Source organism: Spea bombifrons, chromosome 2 (genome assembly GCF_027358695.1).
Source record: "Spea bombifrons isolate aSpeBom1 chromosome 2, aSpeBom1.2.pri, whole genome shotgun sequence".
Classification (NCBI taxonomy): domain Eukaryota; kingdom Metazoa; phylum Chordata; class Amphibia; order Anura; family Pelobatidae; genus Spea; species Spea bombifrons.
In genome coordinates, this window is record NC_071088.1 from 25,720,106 (window position 1) to 25,739,830 (window position 19,725).

The 19,725-nt window shown below is 39.3% G+C and overlaps 1 protein-coding gene across 2 annotated transcripts in view; it reads right to left on the reverse strand.

Moving 5' to 3' along the window:
- The window catches only part of HIP1 (huntingtin interacting protein 1), a 41,899-nt gene extending 27,125 nt beyond the window's left edge, over positions 1 to 14,774 (reverse strand). For both annotated transcript variants that reach the window (XM_053457212.1, XM_053457211.1), the window contains exons 1-4: positions 13,903 to 14,774; positions 2,247 to 2,310; positions 917 to 1,059; positions 39 to 95 (exon numbers count right to left, since the gene is read on the reverse strand). In XM_053457212.1, coding sequence (XP_053313187.1) covers positions 39 to 95; positions 917 to 1,059; positions 2,247 to 2,310; positions 13,903 to 13,920 — 282 coding nt within the window. In that variant the 5' untranslated portion in view covers positions 13,921 to 14,774. The remainder of the gene's footprint in view (positions 1 to 38; positions 96 to 916; positions 1,060 to 2,246; positions 2,311 to 13,902) is intronic.
- Positions 14,775 to 19,725: the final 4,951 nt, after the last annotated feature.

The following is a 19,725-nucleotide window of genomic DNA, read 5'->3' on the forward strand; positions in this document are numbered from 1 at the left end:
GAAAAGTTATTGCATGGTTTTCGGTAAATGCCCCTTACCCACATTCGACTCATGTCGATGAGCTCATTTTTATACCGAAGGGAATCCTTTAGAACCTGGTAAGAGTCGAATAGAAGATTGGGACATAAATAAAGAAACGTTTTTAACAATTCACTTTTTCTATAATACATTAAAAAAACAGCTATTGTGAGATAAAAACACCCTAAAATACATTTCCTTTACTAAAATACAACAAACCCCCTCAAAACACAAAATGCGCCTGGGACTATTTCATTATAGTTGTTATTTGGTAACCGAGTATTTCAATGCAAACAGCACAATGCATTGTCTGAAGCTTGAGAAGGAAGCTACAGTTCCTGGGTATGAAAAACAATTCTTGAGGCTTTTGGGGTCCTGAGGCGGCTGTCATTCTAAAGATTTTTTAATAACTTAAGAAAAACAGAACAATTTATGCTGTTTAGTAACACCAAGTGATTTTGCTATTTTTGGACTCCAAAGGGTATCTGCTGAAGAACCAGATTGCCTTATAAATTATGTAGGGATCCAACACACTCATGGGAAGGACGGTATGCCTTCTGGACTCACACACTGTTGGACCAGAGGGACATAAGGGTGACCAGATGGCTCCATTAACCAGGGAAGCTTATAAAAATACTTAGTTCGATAATTCTGCAGCAATAATTAATAACAAAGGATAATGCAACCACACAGTATGCAAGCACCCACAGTTAAAGGAGACATCTGGTCAACCTAGGATACATTTCTTGTAGGTTCTTGAAGAATGACTGCAGCATGGCTTGATTACCACTGAACCTTGCCATATCCATCTTTGACAATCGCCTGCTTTTTACACTCCTGATGTATGCCAGGTAACACCAGAGATTTGATTAGCAAAAACACTGACACCAGTACTTACATTGGGGTGTCCATCGCGGAGGAGTTTGTGGAACACATGACAGAATTTCCAGCACAGAACTGCATTACTGGACAGGGGGAGACGATTCACAGCTACCCAGAACGTATGAGCACCTTTTTCATGGTGGGTCCCCAAGATACAAGGTAAGTATGGAATTAAGGACAAACCAGAAATACTCAGGAGAAATATCATCAAGAAGGATGGCCAATGCTGACCTTCCAGCTGTACCCAAGAACAACCCCAATTGATCATCCTCTATGAGTATGCCATTTACTGAGGATACTGAGAATTGCAGTACAACTGGCGGGCTGTAGGTTGACCAGCTTTGGTCTCCAAGCCTCCACAGTTCTGGATAAAGTCCTTCATCCTCCATCCAGTTACAACAGAAAAAAATATCAGACAAAGAATGAACACATATTTCAGTTCAATACTGCCCCAGACCTTATCAAGGGAAGCACCCTCAGCCAACCCCTCTGCAACCACTGTCCTTCCTGATAAGCACTTATAATGTCATATGGCAGTGCTCCGCTACTTAAGAACGTGCTGCACTTGGTACAGTGTGCTATAGAGGATGCGCCAGCTACCTTAACTCTCTATATTATAAATGGCCAGATTATGGAGATCGGAGACGTCCCGTATAATCGTCTCATTGATCAGCAGATGACTGGGGAGCCTGATCACTCAGCAGGGTGATCTTCCCGCTATTCTGCAGCAGAGGGGCTGTCCCCTACACGGACCTACTACCCTAGGCCTAAATGTGCCAATAAATATTGTTACTTACTGCTTTATATAGTGCCGTCATATTCCGTAGCACCAGGATGTAAAGGGTTTCTGTACAGCAGTACATCTTAAGAAAATAGACCTGTCATTAACTGCTTTGTTGTCAGAGGGAATGCAACCCACTGTACTGTGACAACCTGCTATTTAAAAACCACCTTCGGGTAACAAGAGGGAAGCTTACAATTGGAAAAGGAGGCTATTCATGTACAGATATGAGTACAGCGTGTTTGTGTTCCTGACTGCAGAGTCAGAAGCAGTTTTCCTCCCACCGTTCTTTGAAGGCTGCATGTTTTATGAATAAGTCAAATCTGAATCCAGTTTCCAGAAATAGCCTGACACACAGCCAGCTCTTTCCTGCGGGGACATAAATCCAAGCGCGTTACACCCTCTGTTATTCCATGAACAACCTCTTCAAACCATGCACTAACCCTTTCCATGCCACAGTGGTTAAATCCCCAGACCCATTCACCTCCCTCCTACATTCTCTGCCTTGTACACCTTGCCTGCTTATTATAAACATATCATTTTTTTTGTTATAAGAAAAGGATATTTCTTGCATGTTTTTCCTTCACGGCAGCTTCTTGAGTGTTGATGGCTTTGTTTATACTCACAGTCTGAAAAAAGATAAAAAAAAGAAATATATGGTGGTGAGAGACTATATGAAACATAATAAAAAAAAGAGCCATTTTATATGACCCTACATATCCAGTTTTTTCATAATAATAATTATATTACCAAAGCATAATCACACTCAAATAAATAAATATTCTATATTATATCCTGTATTGCTGATTTACATATAATGACGTATGAAATGGAACGTTATTCCACCAATCAGAATATTCTCAAAATACGTTATGGACTACTCTAGGTAATCTGTATAATAAAATTAAGAGCAGATGAGATGTTGTTGAAGTACAACTAGTATGATTCTGGAATAGGATGCAGTCTGAAGCCTTGACCCAACCGTCCTTACTACTTAGCGCTATATATATCATATGTGATGTCCGCTTGGACTGCACTAGACTGCATACCATGGAGGTTGTGTCTACTTGGCTTAGTCCTCCATTGTGTAGACTCCCCTATAAACAGCCAACCGAGCAGTGGGGCATCGGGGGGCCTGATCTCCCAAATTACAGATTGTGTACCTCCTCGAGAATTCAAATGGACGTAGAGGGACACTTTTTCTGTAAGGTGTGTCTTTAGATCCCAACTTTGTTGAAGCTTTCTCAATGAGTTCAAGGTATCATATTAACATTAATAGTGACTTTTCAAAGTTAGCTGTAAAACCAGAACATTTTTTTTTACATACATGCAAAAAATCAAATTTACTTGAGTTCAAAGATACATTATTTTGCTCTTTATTGATCTGTAGCCAAAATATATATTTGCTTTTAGAGTATTTTGTTCTTTGTATTTTTCATGGGCTAAGAAGTAAAAAATCTTTTTATTACTCAACCCACGAAAACAGTCCAATTATCCTCAAGTCACCACAGGCTATGCAGTGTAAATCACATCATCAATGATATTATTGTCACAAAAGCTGCTGTTAGTACTGTAAATGTGCTTCTGCTGCAACATTGTTCTTTGTGTGATAAAACCTCTTGAGTGATAATATCTAAATAGATTTAATCATAAAAATGCCACTGATGAATAATAACAGAAATAAATAAAAATACTAAAGCTATCTGTAACAAGGATCAGTGTTTGACTCGTAAATACAAATCTTCTCTGAAAAAAACAATCATCAAACCCCAGATTATATAAGAGTTCAGCTCGTGGCAGCACATGAAGGCCATTTAGTCCGGTATCCCTTCCAGCGCATCTACAGTAAAGCCATACACTCATATAAAGCAATAATGCGAGTGCCATTCCGAATCATAGGATAAGAAGTGGGTCATTCATTAATTATGATGATCAGAAAATAACATTTGGTCAAGCAGAGCATGAGGCATTTTTTTAATAACAGTGATGCTCCATCACTCTATTAGGGATTACTAGAAAAACCTACGTCAAGAGTAAGTCAATTTTTGCTTAACTTCCAATTGTCTTCTTATGTCAGAGGCTTTCCCAATGACCTAGGCCAGGGGTAGGCAATCTTCGGCTCTCCAGATGTTGTGAACTACATTTCCATTGATGCTTTGCCAGCATTATGACTGTAAGAGCATTATGGGAGACAGTCCACATCATCAGGAGAGCCGAAGATTGCCTACCCCTGACCTAGGCTGTCAGATGCCCCTCAGAAGCTAGACTTGGGATTGAACTCAATAACATGGTGTCAGTAAAGACAAAGAGGCATCACTGCTATATATAATGCCGCTTACAAATGCTACACAAGCCTTGGGGTTAGGATTAACACTTTCCCTTTAATAAAATGTTATTTCCATAATTCTATTGGGCTACAGTTCTCATTGGCCTGCAAGCAAATATCCCCTAGTTATATATATATATATATATATATATATATATACACACATACATAAAAAATATGTGGAGATGACTTTAAACAAGCTCTAGCTTGAGTGGCCTTAATATGATTAATACACACACACATATATATATATATATATATATATATATATATATATATATATATATATATATATGTATATATATATATATATATATATATATATATATATATATATATAAATCAAAAGCAGTTTGTTCCCTGGCTGTACCAATCTGGCATATGTCTGACTGGAGGTATGGGTGTGCGTTTCTGGGGGTCTATTTATAGCATTCAATGTGAGACTTTCCTAGGCCAGGCAGGAAGCTCTCCTCCTTATTATGAGACCAGCTCATTTCATCCACCTTTCATGTGACTCTTTAACATCCAAGATGTGCAGCGCCGTCCCTGCTTTTTTCCAATAGTCAAAACATAGCCTGATCTCATTACATCTTTAGTGCAAAAAGGGCAGCTCTGCAGGTGTTTCCACAGCTAATATGCTGGCATTTACTTGTTACAAAGTCTAGGAAGCTTGTTGATTCTTACACAGCCACAGGGATCTGCCCCTTTCAAATACAACAGTTCACTTAAGGATATCTGCCCAAGGCCGCTGGTGAATTAACCCTTGGGAGGCAGTGGCAACTGCAGCAAGGCCTCCATTCTAGCACACACACAGCCTGAGCTGGAAGCTGGCGGGTGTCCAACATTGTAAACGATTGGCCAATACAAGGCCTGAAAACAACAATCATTATTTCTGTAGCAAAGGACATTTTTATATAAAATTGAGGGCTTCTGTCTCTAATGCCAAGTTTATATAATACTAACACAATTGTCCCAGGGCCTGCAACAAAAAAAACAAAAGTGATTTGGATATCTGAGAAATCAAGCCAGGGGTATCTTCTACACTTTAAAAAAATTTATTTAGTTTTTTTGTCTGTTCATTTTCTACAACAAATTTAATTTCCGGAGCACCCATACAACATCGTACAGCTCCAAATGCATAAGTCAAGTATCTTCCATGCTATAGTCACTCTTGATGATTTACTTAGCCATATTCAAATACTTCCATTTACAGGTAAACTCAAATGGTTTAGAAATACAGTGTAGATGATGTTAATATTGTAAATGACTTTTGTAGCTGGAGACAGATGATTTTTAATAGAATATCTTCATAGGCGTACAAAGGCAAAGTATATTAACTGTCAAGCATGGTGGTGGAGGGGTGATGATTGACCTGGGAACCTTGCAGTCAGTGAGTCGACCGGGAACTCCTATGTATACCAAAGTATTCCAGAATCAAATGTGTGGCCATCTGTCTGACAGCTAAAGCTTGGCTGAAATTGGGTCATGCAACAGGGCAATGATCCCAAGCATACCTGCAAGAATTGAGGTGCTGCAATGACCCAGTCAAAGTCCAGACCTCAACCTGAAATGATGTGGCGAGACCTTAAAAGAGTTGTGCATAAACAAATGCCCACAAACCTCAATGCCCAAAATTCCTCCACAACCATGTGAGGGACTGATAAAGTCATACAGAAAACAATTAATTCAAGTTAATGTTGCTAAAGGTGGTTCTACAAGCCATTGAATCATTAAGTGTACTTAGTTTTTCACAAATGGCTTCTCCATTTTGGCTTTATTTTGGTTGAGTAAATCAGAACACGGTGTACTATGTCATGTGTTGTTCATCTGAGGTTTTAACTGTTTGACGGCTAGCACAATGTTGTATTCTGCTAATCATCTCTTCATTCTCAAAATCTATTTTTTTTTTATACAAACACTATTACATCTGTTTATCAAGCAAACCAGACTTAAATGCAAGATTTAGGTTATTGACAATTCCTCTTTTAAATGAGCTTTTACTTAACTATGAAGCACCACAACACACACACACGGGTTGCTGCAGAATTCAGGGGCACTGTGACATAGAGACAATCGGATTACAGAGCTGAGGTCATGCCAGCAGCAAGTGAAACGTGAATGTCACAAACTGGTACTATCAACTCAGTGTAAACACTTGTTCACACTTTCTATGCTACACAAAAGACGCTCATATCTTTATACTTACCATTATATTTTCTATAATACCCACATATATGCATAAGTGATATTATTTTAAGAGTTGTATTCCCACAGACGAGACGGCCCATTTATAGTGAAAAAATATTTTAGAGGATATGAATAACAGGATGCTATTGCAATGAGCTGAACTCCAATTGTTGATGAGGACTGAGTCACTACTAGGAATTTTACCATATTAGTTTGTGATCGGGGACATGCTAAGTGAAAATAAGAAATAAGACCTCTTGATACATACTAACTTAATGGACAATGACTTGAGACGTATAGTAGACGGTCAGTGCCTTTAATATAATAATTATGGCTTGTATTCGCTAAACATTTCGTTGGTCTCACTATGCATAATGAGTGATGTCGTGGTGAGCTTGGTTAAATTGTCCTTACATAATCCATATATAAACAATTGAGACCCCCCCCATTATTTTCCTTATGCACAAAAACCATGCCTGACATTTCCCCAGTAACATGGCACATGAATCAGGTCGAATGCAAATAGTAAATATATATTAGACATTAGAAAACATATCTATAAATGACTTCACTGGATATACACAGTAAATTGGAAAGGAGAACGTGATTTAGTTCTGTAGATCTCTCTAGCAAGCAAGTGGCTAATTATTCTAACAGCCGTTTGTTGTGATGGAATTCAAAGTAAAGAACATTTAATTTCAAACAATTAACAAGAGAGAATCCCTGGAAGAGCCTGGAATCCTGTGTCAGGTTCTTGTGACCTTAAACGATCTCTATCATTCTGTCTCTTGGGCTGCAAAACCGTTGGTAATCTGTGTAATAGCAAATTAATTACATTCTAAATAATCTCTTCTAAATCACCTCCTATCAATCAGATGATGTCTAAGTGAGATGAATTCTGGTTTAACGTCAGCAGACGTACTGTAAACAAATGAGGCAGTAACACAGATTTTGTACCTGATTAACGCTTTTGCGCTTTGCTCTGCAGCTGTGATATGGTTAAAATATAAGAGGGCTCTTTTCCAAAATCTGAAATGTACAGTTCAGTATCTTCTGCAAACTTAACTGCTATACTAATTTTCTACAAAACAATTACACACTTTACAGGACTATATCCTCTGGGGACAATACAGAAATATCAACCTTGGACCAATTGTACTTTTTCTTCCTATATATATTCTTTATCTATAGAATACATATGACAACATGTGTAGACATATACATTCCCATCCCTATATTCATCCCTGCATTCCTATTCCCTGTATGTGAGCACTAGCATCTTATGTTTTTTGTTTTTTGATTTTGTCAATTTATCTTCAGCAGTGCTAAACCCCCCTCAAAATTCCCTACTCAGAACATTTATGACCCTCTGGAGGGACACATACTTTTACAACATCTCACCCTCCCTTATCAGATCTGGGTAGTAAGCACCCCCCCCTCTCCTGCCACACTACATTGAATTCTATGTGTCGTTTTGCTCAGAAATGTTTTAGACTTGAGAAAGGGAGAAGAGCTCCCGAAAGCTTGTCATTCCAAAATTCTGTTAGTCCAATAAAAAAAGGTATTATCACAAGATACTTATTCCATCTGTTATTCTATAGATATATATAGATATATTCTATATATTGATTACTGAATTGATTGTTTTTATATTCCAGCTGTCTAGTTTTTACTGTAACATGTCACCGCAAATACATTTTTACTGTATTCCCATTGTCATAGAACATTTGGGAACAGTTCATTGGGGGATAGCAGCTTTTTCAGATTCTACCTTTTCTTCATTTCCTCTCTCCCCTTCTGATGCATGCTTATACAGAATTCCTTATAACGAGCATACTTGCCTGGCTGGCTAATATCCAGAATTTACCAGTTTACTTACTATAGCATTATAAACATCATTCTTACTATCACTGAATACAATTATAGTAAGAATAAGATAAAAGGATACATTTTTCTATGTTGGCCTGAAAAAGGGTAACCTAAGACTATTTTCTCTTGGGTTAATACGGCTACATACATTTTTCTTATCGGGAATTATGTATTAAATCAATTTTCAAACTTCACATGAAGTTCCTAGCCTTGGTAGTGACTATACACTGGGAACAGCTTAAATATATGACAATTAACTAGTACCCCCTTGCCCTGCATCTTTGTTTTTTTTTTAAACTAGTCATTATGAAATATGAGGTAGGGGCTTTTATTTATGAAATATCTGACCCCTGCTATTGCACACTTATCATCATCTAGTTGATTGCTGTTGATGGACCAAGCAGAGAACAAGGAAATCTCACCAATGCTGGTCTTCTGCTCCTAGGTACAGCTTTTGATAATTTTTGCAGAGGCTTAAAATGCTTAAAATGCTTTTTGAAACAGCTTAAAAAGCAAAGCACCCACTAAGGATCAGTCTAGTTCTCTTTGTTTAAGGAAAAACAATGGGATAATAGCTTGTTAAAACGAGGTGTATAAACAGTTGATCTGCCTAACAATTCAGATATGGTTAGAAAAAGTAAAACAGCTTGATTTTTTCCAGTATACAAATGCGAATAATTGTTACTTTCATTATACAGTTACCTAAAAACAATGTCTGGCATAAGCTTACCCTTTCAAAAGAATACACCCATTCTAAAAATAAAAAAAGGTTAGTAAGGTTTTCTATGGAAGGACTTCCCATCATTACTGAACTTCTTAAATGGGGGGGTGAAACAACTTTCTTTATGGCAGATGACAGACAAAATCCTTCTTCTGACCATGGTGTCCATGTATGAACATATTGCCTACCTTGGGTGGCAAAAGCTAAACATACGGTACAATCTGCAGAACAATTAAACTGATATTGGCACCAATGGATTGTGTCCTACAGCAACAATAGTGCGTTATATATATATTAAATGAATGAAATGGCTAATATGCTGCAAAAAAGCGAGCAACTTTTCTGGGAAGAGCACTAAAAGAAACATCATTGACATCACTGGCAGGAAGCACGATCACACATCTCACCTCAATCAATGTATCTCTTTTCTCTATAGTCTCACTCTTCTTTCTCTTTCTCTGTCTGTCTTATTCTCTCTTCCCACTACCCACACTACTACTACCTTCACTACCCACGGCCCCTAAGTGCCCCACTACAAGGATCTTATATTAATGTTTTAAGGAAATTCCAATTACACGCTTGGTACCATACGTCATATCCCCACCATACAAACTCAACCTGTGTGATTTTAGGAGTATGATCTGCATTCGCAATCACCTCTATATCAACATAGACTAGATATTGTGTTCTGTCACATCAGGTGACACTCTACTGAGTACATTAGAAATTCAGGAATTAAAGTGCTATTTCATATGTATATATTTCATGCTAATGAAGTCTATTCCTCCATAGTTGTCATCAGTACCAGACTGGTTGATTAAGACAGAGCCGTTCTATTGTTTACCAAGGCAGTATGATAAGGACTAATATGTAGCGCAATACAGGAGCTCTTACGATGTACGCCAGGGCACACATAAGAACAGAGTCAAGATGAGAAGGGATACGTTTATGAATAAAGCACTTTGTATTGTTCATTTTGGGATCTTGTAATAAAAAGAAATATCGCATTAACCCTTCAAAATTCATAGGAAATGCAATAGATTGATTTCTCCCTTAGCAACTTACTAAGTGTTTAAACTGATCGTTTTTATGTAAAATAATGCCTTTAAATCATTTTGGTAAATACAGACGGAAATATAATTCACTGAAAGATAAGCATTGGACAAGAAGTCAGGCATCGGAATGAAAATTTACAACCAAGGAAGTGTGGACACATGATAAAAATCCCCAAAATAGGTTTGCTACATATTTGTAGTGCGGACAAGCACTTCCATTTGTTAAATAGAAAATGAGTCGACAATTGTTATTGACAGAGAGAAGAAAGGCAAAAAAATGCTTACAACCAGCATAACTTTGACTTTGTATCCTTCGGTATTTCAGTTGTTAACAAAGTAAAGTTAACATGGTATGATCTCTCTGGCTTCCAAATCAGTGGTGAGAGATATAAGAAAGCAAGAAAGCTAGACAGCTCTAAATGAGAAGTCTTGCAATATTCCAAACTCCAGATAATAAGGTCTTCATCAAACACTTACCACCACTTACAACCTACCACTATAACTAAATAATGTTTGAGCAAGAACATATCTCCTACTGGTAAATGACTGCGCTAGAATACATTGATCTTTTAGCCAGAGCATTAAGGGGCACTAAGTCCTAATGTTTTGCACCTGCTGTTCCAATAGTTCCACGTGAGCGGCTATGCTTAAGAAGGACCAGGGATGAGGTGGGATCCATACGTTTCTGGCATGTTGCCTTCATTGCCCACAACAAAAGCATCTTTACATAAGAATGTACCAGTATCACTAAAGCGCTAGCTATGTTTTTTCAAAATGGCATTTGCTGTTGGGTATAATGCATCCATTGGTCTGACGGAGAGGGTCATGGTAGCCAAATATACCAGCATGTCCCTAGGCAAGAAACCAAGGAAAATAACAACTGGAGAACACAGATTGTATTTCTTATTAAACAAACATAATGCACTACAAGTTAAAAGTGGACTTTCCAGTTTGTATGACTCCATGAAAACAAATGTACCTTCATCAACAGAATTATGCTAGGGGCACAGCTGGCCAAGAAATAAGCAATCAGTCATGAAGATGCTGGATCCTGGTAGGACCCATTAGATGAAGTTGTTCCTTATAAGGTGAGAAGACCAGCAATGAGACATTTAATGGGACACTCCAGTGTCCCAGCAGCTTTACATTTATTTTACAAGTATTTTAGTGTGTTTCCCTTAAATATGAAAGAAATATCCAGTCTGATAATTAGACCCACTGATTTGATCAGCCAATCAGGGACAGGAAAGTGGTCAACTTGAAATCAATGGCGCACGGGGGTCTCAAGTCAACTTTTTTTAATGCCAGGCCACTTAAAGGGACAGTCTAAGGTCCCAGGCAGCCACACCAGTGTAAAATGCATTTTTAAGCACTATGTAAGTACTTTGTAAAAAAAAATATGCAACAAAAAAACAACTTGCCTTTAGGAGAGCTGCAGCAGAATGCTCCCTTTGTTGACTGACATTTCGCACCACTGACTGACTGTACTTGCAAGGGGGGCGCCATGTAATCTTACCACTCATCTATTATATGCATCAAGTGCATCTGATGGCTGGAGTGTCCCTTTAACAAATGACGTGTAAAAGTCTAGAGAAAAAAATCTTCCTGCAGATGATAGAGGAACAATGGGTGCTTAACAAACCCCTGAACAATGCATTTTTCATATGACGTTCGGCTGAACACATCTTTTGCAAGCCAAGTAGCTGGGGCGACAGAGGAAGAGAGCAAATGCACATAGGGAGTTCTGACGAACCCTTCAATACATTTGTTAAAGGAAGAAAAATTGATTTGAAAGGGTAACGTAGTTATCGTATGTCTAAAGGTGCGTTTCATGGCTAAACATCTCCATATTCCATAGGCTTGTACACATGGCAAATAATTACTGATGGGAGGGCTAGCATCATTCAGCCCAATGGGTAGGCTGAGGCAAATGGCCCAGTAATACGACTGTCCAAAAAACACCAGACAGATAATTCACACTGTCTTCTCTAATCTTGACCACCACATCCTTCAGAAGAAATTGTATGAGAAAAAGGAATATAAAGTATTAAAGTCCTCATGAACCCAGTGGCTATAGGTGGAATTTCAGGGACCTAAAACATTATTGCAGTTACCCACAATCTACTAATCAGATCAGCCCAGGATACAATTGCCCCCTGTCTCCCTTGCCAGCCCTTCCCTGGGTACAGAAGATTTAGACACATTAGAAGTCTTTCTGGACTATGGCTTGTATCTGATTGTTCCACATTTAATTAAAATTGAATTGGAACATTATTCAAATTGAATTTCAGTAAAATTACCACGAGTATCTAGACACTACACGTGTTCAGTTAAAATTCCTGTAAAAGTTCTTTTACATAATTAGGCTTTCTTTTCATCTTGGAGCGTGACTGATTGTTCCTTCAATGCTTGACAGCATGTGAAAAAATCTTAGGAAAACAAGTGATAAAGAGACACGACAAAAACATGTCAGGTCGTGTTGATGCTTTGGATATCTAAGCCTATGAGGGTTATGCATTCAGAGTAATTTTGGTGCAAAAGAACCAACCCAAATCCTCAAAAGAAACCATCTGCTTCCCTAGGTTTTGATCTTTCCAGGCCACTGACTTTTTCACAAGATCTTGACTACAATCAATCATCCTTGTCCAAGCCGTCCCTTACCTTCTGTCTCAATCTCTCTCTTAGTCTCCTAACAGATTGTACACTCAGAAGAGCAGGTCCATCTTCTCCTTCTGTATAAGTTTATCTCATTGTTCTTAGGTAACCCTCTTCTCAACTTCTCAACCTTTTTCCCCTGCGCCTAAATCTGTTACATTTTCTTAAGACATTAAGGAGAGAATGTGGCCAGCTTCAAAACCAAAATAAAGTTAAAGTATAATAGCCATAGTATACTAAATTGTTGAAGAACTTTGAAAAGTAGTAAGCTCATGTGAGCTGGGCCTGTAGGTCAAATTGTAATGTTATGTACTACTTGTCATGTCCTGACTAGTTATTGTCCAGTTATTGACTATGATGGCGCTATATAAAACAATAAATTGTACTAAAAATAGTCTTAATAATAATAATAGTCTTACTGAAGTGGTCCAATCAACAGGGTTTTGTAATTTGCAAAACACCTAAAATAATGTTACAGGGCAGCTATTTTCTTCTAACAATTCACTAAGATGTGGCTCACAATAGCCCACTATTCAATACGATTTCCAATGCATTATAAGCACACATTATAAAGAAAATAATTTATGTCACTAGGACCTTTGAAACAAGACGTGTTTAGAATGACGGCAACTATATTTTACATATTCTTCCTTAAATTGCCATGACTAATCAATATCCACCCGCTTGTGCCAGTCACTGATGACACTCATGCTGTACTGGCATAGTAAGGGCACAGGTGAAAGTTATAATGACCCATTATTAGAAAAGATACTCGGATAAACATCAGGTTAATCAGGTTAATTTACAAAGAAGACATATAAGTCTTGTAAACCAGGGCCATGCACATACCAGAGGGATGGAAATACTAAAATAATCAGGCACATAACTAGGTTTTACCGGTACTAAATAGCTCTTCCTCACTACCCAGCCAAGTTCCAAGTTGGATTGTATATAAATACATATATAGGTATATATATATATATATATATATATATATATATATATATATATATATATATATATATATATATATATATATATCTCCATGGCTACCTAGAATATACCAGCACTGCAAGTTATGAGGCATTTCTTAATATAAACATTATTCTGTTTACTCAAACATTCACTTTTTTTTGTTCTAGGCAATACATAATGATACATTGATATATTGATACCAAATAAGAAATATAAGAGTCACCGGGTCCCATGTAAATATGATTGTTATTGTTGCTCTGCGAATTCCAGTAGCACTCTACATCTCAAGTACTTCTCATCCAGCATTTATCATTCCCAGAAAGAATTACACAATTTTGGAAATCAGTTTTGCTTCCCCTTTGACCCTTAATTCAACTTTCCCCCTGCTTTGGTGGTTCTGATACCCTCCAGTGTAATTTAGCTTCCTACTCACCATTTTCCCTGCGTCCATGTTTTCGGATAGATCTGTTGAAGGCCAGGAGAAGACCTCTAAGTTCCAACAAGTTTTCTGCCTTCAATATCCAAACAAATCCTGTTGAGTGTTTAGTAGTGGACTAGAAGCCGCATGATCCGCCTGTACACACACCCTGGTACCCAGGAACACAAAGGAAGACCCCAACACAGTGAGTTGGGAGCAGGGGCACACACAGCCAGGGACCTATAGGCACCAGGGAGACAGCAGGATGAGGATAAGGGTGCAGACTGAGAGGAGAAGACACAGACTTTAAGGGAGCAATGGAACTAAGGCAAGGTAAGAAAACAATAAGAATAAAGAACTAAATAAGAGCTAAAGCCTAGCAGAGATCAGAGCCAGCACCAAGACAGAAAGAGGGCACCTAAACATATTAAAGAGGAAAAGCAAGGCACTGGGGCAGGCAGGCAGGCAGAGGGAGACTGTGATGGAGACAGGGGGTGGGTAAAGTGATGCAAAAACAGTCCACAGCCAACCACGCAAACAGCCCAAAAAGCAGTGCACAGGGAGGCAGCAACAAGCAGGACCCGAAACAAGCAATGGACAGATGGGACTGAAAGAGCAATAGTGTTACAAGAGAAACAGGAGATCACAGCAGAGAGACAGCAGGAGGGGTGGAGATAGAGTGTGTGAGTGAGTGAGTGTGTTTGTGTGAGTGCAGGGAGGAAGAGACTGGGGCAGATCGATGTACAGACACACACAGGGAGCATGCAGGCAGCAGCAGACAGTCTGGCACACATACAAGAGACAAAGGGATCCACAGAGACGGGGCAATGCTCAGACTACTCCTGATCTACCAACACTGACAATAAGTGGTCTGATCAGACTGCCTGGCATTAGGCGCTCAGCCCCGTTCCTCCTGCTAGAAGCTGGGGAGGGGGGATACAGACAGCCCCCGGAGAGGAGGGACGCAGGATGGAGAAAGGGGAGGATTGTGGGATAGAGAAAAGGCACCCCGGCCCCGAGCAGACAGGAGGGGACGGCTCTGGGCATGTGCATCAGCGGCATTACAATAAGAATCGCCCGGGAGGGAGGAGATGTCATGCAGTCCGGCACGGAGGAGCGCCGGGCACGCTGGGCATTAACCGTTAAGTAGACAAATGCTCCTCCAAACCCATCGCCCATACGAGGTGTTTGTGGAACCAAGAAAATCCATTTATAAATTCAGATAAAGATGTAAGTGAAACCCTAGACTGTCATATAAAGTGCTAACACTCAGGTTTAAGTGAGTGATGGGAGTTGCAGTCCTGGGGATGCCCAGTCCTTGATAATACATTGGTCAGGGATCGTGTGCAGTTGTCATATATTCGGATGAATAAACAGAATGGACTTTACTGGGACTTCTCTGTGACTCTGCGACTTGCTGATATCTGTTAATGTAGAAGAATAATGTATCGGATTCACACAATGTGATATATAAACATCTTTATATACACATCGGTGTGACTTTTATGGCTGTTGAACATTGTGATGCACTCGCCAACTGCTTGGAGCTCATAGAAGAGATTCTTCATGGCAGGAAAGAGGAACAGAGGCATTTGGGTCCCAAAAAGGGACTGTCCTTCCTGAAGAGGGGCACATGGGAGGTATGTATCCCTGTTACGGAGGTTTCCAGGCAGTGTTTCACACAATGGATAATTGGAACTGGTGCGAGTGCTTCAGAAGAAAGTAAAAGTAGAAGCCTCACTGGGCTTCTTCAGAGGCAAGTATCACATTATAAATAAAATACACCTAACGCGTTTCACCTCACTGGGCTTCGTCAGAGGCAAGTATCACATTATAAATAAAATACACCTAACGCGTTTCACCTTACTGGGCTTCTTCAGAGACACGTATCGCATTATAAATAAAATACACCTAACGCGTTTCACCTCACTGGGCTTCTTCAGAGGCAAGTATCGCATTATAAATAAAATACACCTAAAGCGTTTCGCCTCACTGGGCATCTTCAGAGGCAAGTATCACATTATAAATAAAATACACCTAACGCGTTTCGCCTCACTGGTCTTCTTCAGAGGCAAGTATCACATTTTAAATAAAATACACCTAACGCGTTTCGCCTCACTGGTCTTCTTCAGAGGCAAGTATTACATTAACAAAATACACCCAGTGCGTTTCACCTCACTTGGGCTTCTTACACCTAACGTGTTTCACCTCACTGGGCTTCTTCAGATGTATCACATTAAAAATAAAGCATACCCAATGCATTTTGCCTCACTGGGCTTCTTCAGAAGCAAGTATTGCATTAAAACAAAATACACCCAATGACACAAAATTCATCGTAACTTCAAGTAAGTAAATGCGCTGAATTGTGAAATATATCACCTGGGAATGGGACAGATTACCTTTAATAAAAATATTCAAGATGCCTACCAACACACAGACGAACTTGGCTTTGTAAAGTTTGATGGCGCTTAGACCGCTTTTATAGCCGTATTAAAGTATTTGTATTTGTCAAAGATATTTAGATTTAGACAAGACGTTTAGGGTAAATGTTCGATGGACCCCTGGCTGGTACACTTATTATAACCGTACCTAGAAAAACCAGAGGAAAGGCTACCCGGAGCGCTCCTTCTTCTGCGAGGAGGGCTAACCACGGATGAGGGTTGTGGTTAAATTGGTTGGGAAGTGAATTGGGCAGTGAGTGCACATGGAGGAGAGTGACCCAGTGCTATGGGATAAAACAAAGTGCCCTATCTACGAACGTGTCAAGCTTCCATTATGCCCATAGGATCAAATAAATCCTCTTGTTTTGGTCTTTTTTTGGTTTAGTGTTGGATTTATTAATCCGAAATAAATGATCTATGTTTGGTCTGTAGTATCCACTGCTGCTGTTGCCTTACTCATATACAATAAGATAACATTCTTATCATATTGTATATTGTATTGTAAATATATATATATAATATATTGTCATTTTGTGGTGACACTCCTACACACTTGTGTCATCTGTACACAAGTGTGTACTTTTCTGTCGCAATTGATGCAAAATGTGTTATTGGAACTGATATCAGCATTCTCCCTGGGACACTCCTCGTTTTGACATTTTAAATAGGATTTGCCCCATTGACTCCCGTCCTTTGTGCTTCCTCTTTTAAATTGCCGTGGAGTCCAATCGCAAACATTGCGTGCTACGACAGTTTCCATTCCCAATTTGCCTAATACTTTCTTTAGTAAAATTTACAACAATGCACTGGCAAAGGGAAGGACATTAATAATTCACATTCCGAGCAGATGTTCCTATACAACCTGTAGAGCTGCACGTATTGGCACCCTAAAGAGTATATCCTACGTCACGCGCAGCGATCTGTAAATATCCTACAGTTAACTTTAACACCATAGCTCAGCTCTACCCAGGGCACCCCTAGAAGGCTGAGTGTTGGAATATGATGTCCCAAAGCTCAGAGTTAAGGACAAGTTGTGCGTTGGGGGTGACTGGTAACAATGCCCTGGGTGTCTAGGGCAGTGCCGAAGATACGTCACCGCTTATATGTATACCAGGGAGAAATTACTATATTCCTCGCCATTCTGTTAAGTCCAGGGAGTCTTTGTAAAGTTGGGTGAGGGGAAGAACTCCTGGATAGCGCTGGGCTATATAATGGATCTTGGATTTTATACTGGATATCTCCAAAAATGGCAAACAAAAGACAAGCCCTTGGCCGTGGTAGTTGAAGAAATTAATTTAGTTCAACGCAACGATCAAAGCATGGTAAATGGACTCAAGTTAGGGTGGCCACATTGGCCGTGTTTTCCAGGACACATATAATTTGTACATAATGCTGACCAGCCCAGATAAAATGCTGCCCTGCAGTATGTGGGAAGTATAGACTCCAATTAGCCAGTTATACATTCCCTATACTGCAGATAAGCGTTTTATCCGGGCTGGTCAGCAATAAGTAAAAATTATGTGTGTGCGGGAAAACGTGGCCGATGTGGTCACCCTGACTCCAATATGCATTAAAACTGAATAACAAATATAAGGGGGGGTCCTTTAACCACTGCACTGCAATAGAAATTCGGAACACATGGTACTCCCAGGAAGTATCTGATACTTCTGTATTCTGTGTCACTTGGCAATGGAGGCGTTATCAGGGAAATGATCTGCAGTTGTTGGCAGCAGGAGGATTAGCACCAGAGTTCCGGCCTTCACAGTCCACTGAATAATAATTGGTCAGCTGCACACGGGATACTGAGGGGCTATGTGTAGAGGTAGAATGGGGTGGGCTGGACACTATCCCGCTTTAGCACCCTATTCACTTGCAGCTGTTTCTAGATTTCCATCCCAGTGAAAGTAATAAGTCAGCTGTAATGGCATAAAGAGGCTGGGAAGACACAGGCAGAATTACAGAAGTGGTGGAGCTGGAGATGGTGGAATACATCCAGAGACAGATAGGCATTGTTATTGCAGGATGCTGCCTTAGCTTTTCTGATGAATAATTAAGGGACATTTGATGAGCTGGATTTAGTCTGTCCTGTGGGACCATTAAGAAGCTCTTAGTCTAGCTGTCTTCATTCTTTTCACAAGGAGTATATTCTTCCCTCAGTGTCCGGGGGTCCCTTTATAAAGTCAGTTATTCTATTCACAATGTTGTTGGATATTTTTTTTTATTTTTTAGATCAGCTTTGCAGAACCTGAAGAACATGGCAATTGAAGAATATATTCCAATCACAAATACAACATATTTTGTTTTATAGATTCTGCACCTTTTGAAGCTGCCAACAGTTGTGAATTTGTATGGACAGTCCCTATAAGCTGCCACAGCAGATGTCCCATGTATTAGGGCTGGTGGCAGCTTATTAGGCACTGCATTCTGAAAGATGGAATGAGATGTGATGTCATGACTCCCGTGTGGAATATTTTAAAGTTGCTATTTATATAGTTGCATCACTTGTCCAAGGCTTTCACTGTACTGTACTTTCTGTGTGAGCTCTTTCAATGCCAGCCAATATGTACCATATGACCAAAGTATGTGGGCACCTGACTATCACACCTATATGAGTTAGTTGGATATCCCATTCTAAAACCATGGTCTTTAATTTTGAGTGTGTCTGTGGGAATTTGCCCCCATTCAGCCAAAAGAGTATTTGTCATGTCAAGCACTGACGTTGGGTGAGAAGGCCCGGTTTAACATTTAATCCCAAAAGTGTACTTATAGAGGACCGTGGCAGATCTAGCAGGACAGACTTGTGGCATCCTGTGACAGTACCACATTTTAAGTCACTGAGATCTTCAATAACATCTACTCTACTGACAATGTTTGTGTGGCTGCAACATCTAAACTCAATAATTATGAAGGGTATCCACATCCATTTGGTCATTCAGTGTACTTTTTTTTGGGTCCCAAATCCTCCTTCAAACAGATGAATATATATACACAAACTAGTTTATAATTATCTGTTGTTCCTATAAAATTTTTAGCTCCTAGAGAAGAGATATCAGGGAAGGGACATCAGGGAAGAAAAAGGGATAGAACCACTTGAGTCCCAAAGAACGACTGTCACTCTTTTATAATTTCTAGAATTATAATTAGGTTTGCACCAGTAAACAGTGATCCTCAATCTCTCAGTGACTGATTATGCATCATATAAACACCACTATCTAACTTTTTTCTTGTCATTCCAATAAAAGAGGTGAAAACAATGGTGCTTGTGTATGAACAAAAATTCTGCATTTTATGCATATAAAATTGTGGTTCATAATGGTAACATTGGATGAATCCATTAGGACAGTCCATTAGTTACTATGGTGATTGCACCAACTTTCACCAGAACTGATCTTCATGC